We start from the raw sequence: 2,652 nt of genomic DNA, 5'->3' as shown, positions 1-2,652 counted from the left end.
GTTGATCATGAATCACGAGAAAGACATTGTTAAAGTTTTGGACTTTACCATCGAGAGAAGACAAGAGATTGACGAAACCAACAGTGACTGCTCCCTGCTCCCCGAGAGCCTCCCGGACAACATAAAGAGAGACCAGTTGAAGCTGCTGTCAGAGTTAACTGAATGCAACGTATTGAAGTTCCACTGGGACTCAATCGACCCTAGACTGCTCCTTATTGAAGTTGGAAGAGTAACAAGGAAACAAAAGCAAACTGGCAGAGAGGTATTGTCTGTTTGTTTGTACACAATAACCCTTCCTTCCTCTACTCTCACTCTCTCTTTACGTATTTTTTAAATATGCAATTACATGTATTTATGATAATGTATAGCGCTTTAATTTGGCAGAGTTTAGTCTTGGCGACTGGCGGTCTGCAAGTGGAATTGCCAATATTAAAACTGCCAATTATTAATGTACATGCTAAGTAACCATGCACATATCTCAACACAATAAATTGCCATATTAAAACTGCCAATTATAATTTTACAGCAAAATTGTCAAAATAAAGCACTACTTGTATATCATATAATATTTTGTAATTGTTCTCTTGTAGTCTGAGGACTGGGAGAAAGCTGTCATAACGTTATTTGTAACGCAAGATTTATCATATTTATTTCAAGATATTAAACCGTTGAAATCAAAGCATCACGGTATAGGAGAGAGAAAGATTTATTATCAATTAATATATTATTTCTTTTTTTGTACATCCAGGGCTTGTGGGCTGCACTGCTCCTTCAGTTTATTATATGAGAAAAGTAAATAATAATAATAATAATAATAATAATAATAATAATAATAATAATAATAATACAGTAATAAAAGCATGTTATTATTATTATTATTATTATTATTATTATTATTATTATTATTTTATTTTTTTGATTTTGGAGACATTTATTATTATTATTATTATTATTATTATTATAAAACAACAATAGAAAATGTAACACATACATGTAGATAGCATTATGATGGGAATAGAGGGAAAGCCCTACAGAACAAAACAAAGAAATACAAGAAGACAAGGAAAAGCTGGAAGAAAAAGGAAAGCAGTTAGATGCTCCCATCCACAATAGGTGGAAGAGAGGGAGAGCGGCTAAGCAACATGTGGGCGTTTGCACGCCAGAGGCAAACAGAAAGTTTCTGAAAATTATTATTATTATTATTATTATTATTATTATTATTATCATCATTATTATTATTGTTTATTATTGTTGTTATTATTACTCAGTTAGTTGATTCAGTCTCCTCATTACCAGTGGAGAGGCTGCCACTGAGGGACTTTAAAGGACTAGAGGACTGTGATCCTCCTACTGTAAAAGCAGTACTCTCTTTCTCCTATCATTCTACAATGGGGAATATGGACGAAGCATTTAAAGATGTCAAAAATATCAAGAGGTACCAACTTGTAACATTGTACATACCGTATAGCGGGAAATTTTGAAGGGAATTAAATTTGGCGAATTGGTGTTTTGATAGCCATTTGCCAAATTAAAATTTACCATTTTGAGCCATTATACGCATGCTCAATGGCATGTGGCCACTAATTCGCCAAATTAAAACTCACCAATCATTAATTTTAGTAATTCGCCAAATTTAACTCCCTCCAAAATTTCCCTCTATACAGCATGCATGTCTACATATTGCTAATTTCACTAAATTGTTTAATTTTTGAGGCATTTTAAAAGGGATTGGCGACATGAATTCTGTGTTGTAATTGTTTATGATTTTTTTAATATAAAAGCTATTATCATTATTATTGTTTGTTTATATTGTTATGTAATGGAAGAGTCCACAGTTTACAACAGCTGTAGAAAGAATGTCAATTGTTTACACAATAGAGAATATTGTTAGTAACATTAGTTGACCTGATGTCAATTAATTGTTTTTATGGCTAGTGTTCCATGTCTGTACCCTGTTTACAAGTGTAATGATGTTTACAATTGAATTTTTGCATTTAGTACACATCATTTTGTACAAATATACTGTATAGTGGGAAATTTTTTTGTGACCCAAAATTTTCGCGGATCCTTCTAAAAATCAATTTTGTGGCTTTAATTCTCGTGGTTTTCTACTTTTCGACCATCTTGAACTGTATTAAATTGGTTTTCATGGATTTGATTAAAATTGTGAATTTTGAAAAAAAAAACACAAAATCCATGAAATTTTGGGCCACGAAAATTTTCCCGCTATACAGTATGTGTATATTGTTTATATTGCTGGAAATTTTATTCTGTTTAATATTCTCTCTCCCCCTCTCTCTCTCTCCCCCCCTCGTTCTCCCTCCCTCTCTCTCTCCCTCTCTCTGTCTGTCTGTCTCTGTCTGTCTGTCTGTCTGTCTGTCTCTCTCTCTCTCTCTCTCTCTCCCTCCCCCTCCTCTCTCTCTCCCTCTCTCTCCTCTTTCTCTCTCTCCCTCTCTCTCCCCCCTCTCTCTCTTTCTTTATACAGTAAAGGAGTGTGGGAGACGTTAGCCATGATGTGTGTCAAGACTCACAGACTTGACGTGGCTCTTATTTGTCTCGGTAATATGGGAAACGCAAGAGGGGCTAAGGCAGTGAGAGAAGCAAAGAACATCCCAGAGGAAGATGCCCAGTTAGCTGTTCTTGCTGTTCATC

The 2,652-nt window shown here is 34.6% G+C and overlaps 1 protein-coding gene across 1 annotated transcript in view; it reads left to right on the top strand.

The window, feature by feature from the left end:
* Positions 1 to 647: 647 nt before the first annotated feature.
* LOC100636864 (intraflagellar transport protein 140 homolog) overlaps positions 648 to 2,652 on the top strand; it is an 11,485-nt gene continuing 9,480 nt past the window's right edge. Inside the window, exons 1-4 of the mRNA XM_011412144.2 lie at positions 648 to 687; positions 749 to 792; positions 1,269 to 1,435; positions 2,486 to 2,547. Coding sequence (XP_011410446.2) covers positions 784 to 792; positions 1,269 to 1,435; positions 2,486 to 2,547 — 238 coding nt within the window. The 5' untranslated portion in view covers positions 648 to 687; positions 749 to 783. The remainder of the gene's footprint in view (positions 688 to 748; positions 793 to 1,268; positions 1,436 to 2,485; positions 2,548 to 2,652) is intronic.

Source organism: Amphimedon queenslandica, unplaced genomic scaffold, assembly GCF_000090795.2.
Source record: "Amphimedon queenslandica unplaced genomic scaffold, v1.1 AMPQUscaffold_13490, whole genome shotgun sequence".
NCBI lineage: Eukaryota > Metazoa > Porifera > Demospongiae > Haplosclerida > Niphatidae > Amphimedon > Amphimedon queenslandica.
Note: the sequence above shows the minus strand (reverse complement) of the source record. Positions and strands in the feature narration are given on the sequence as shown.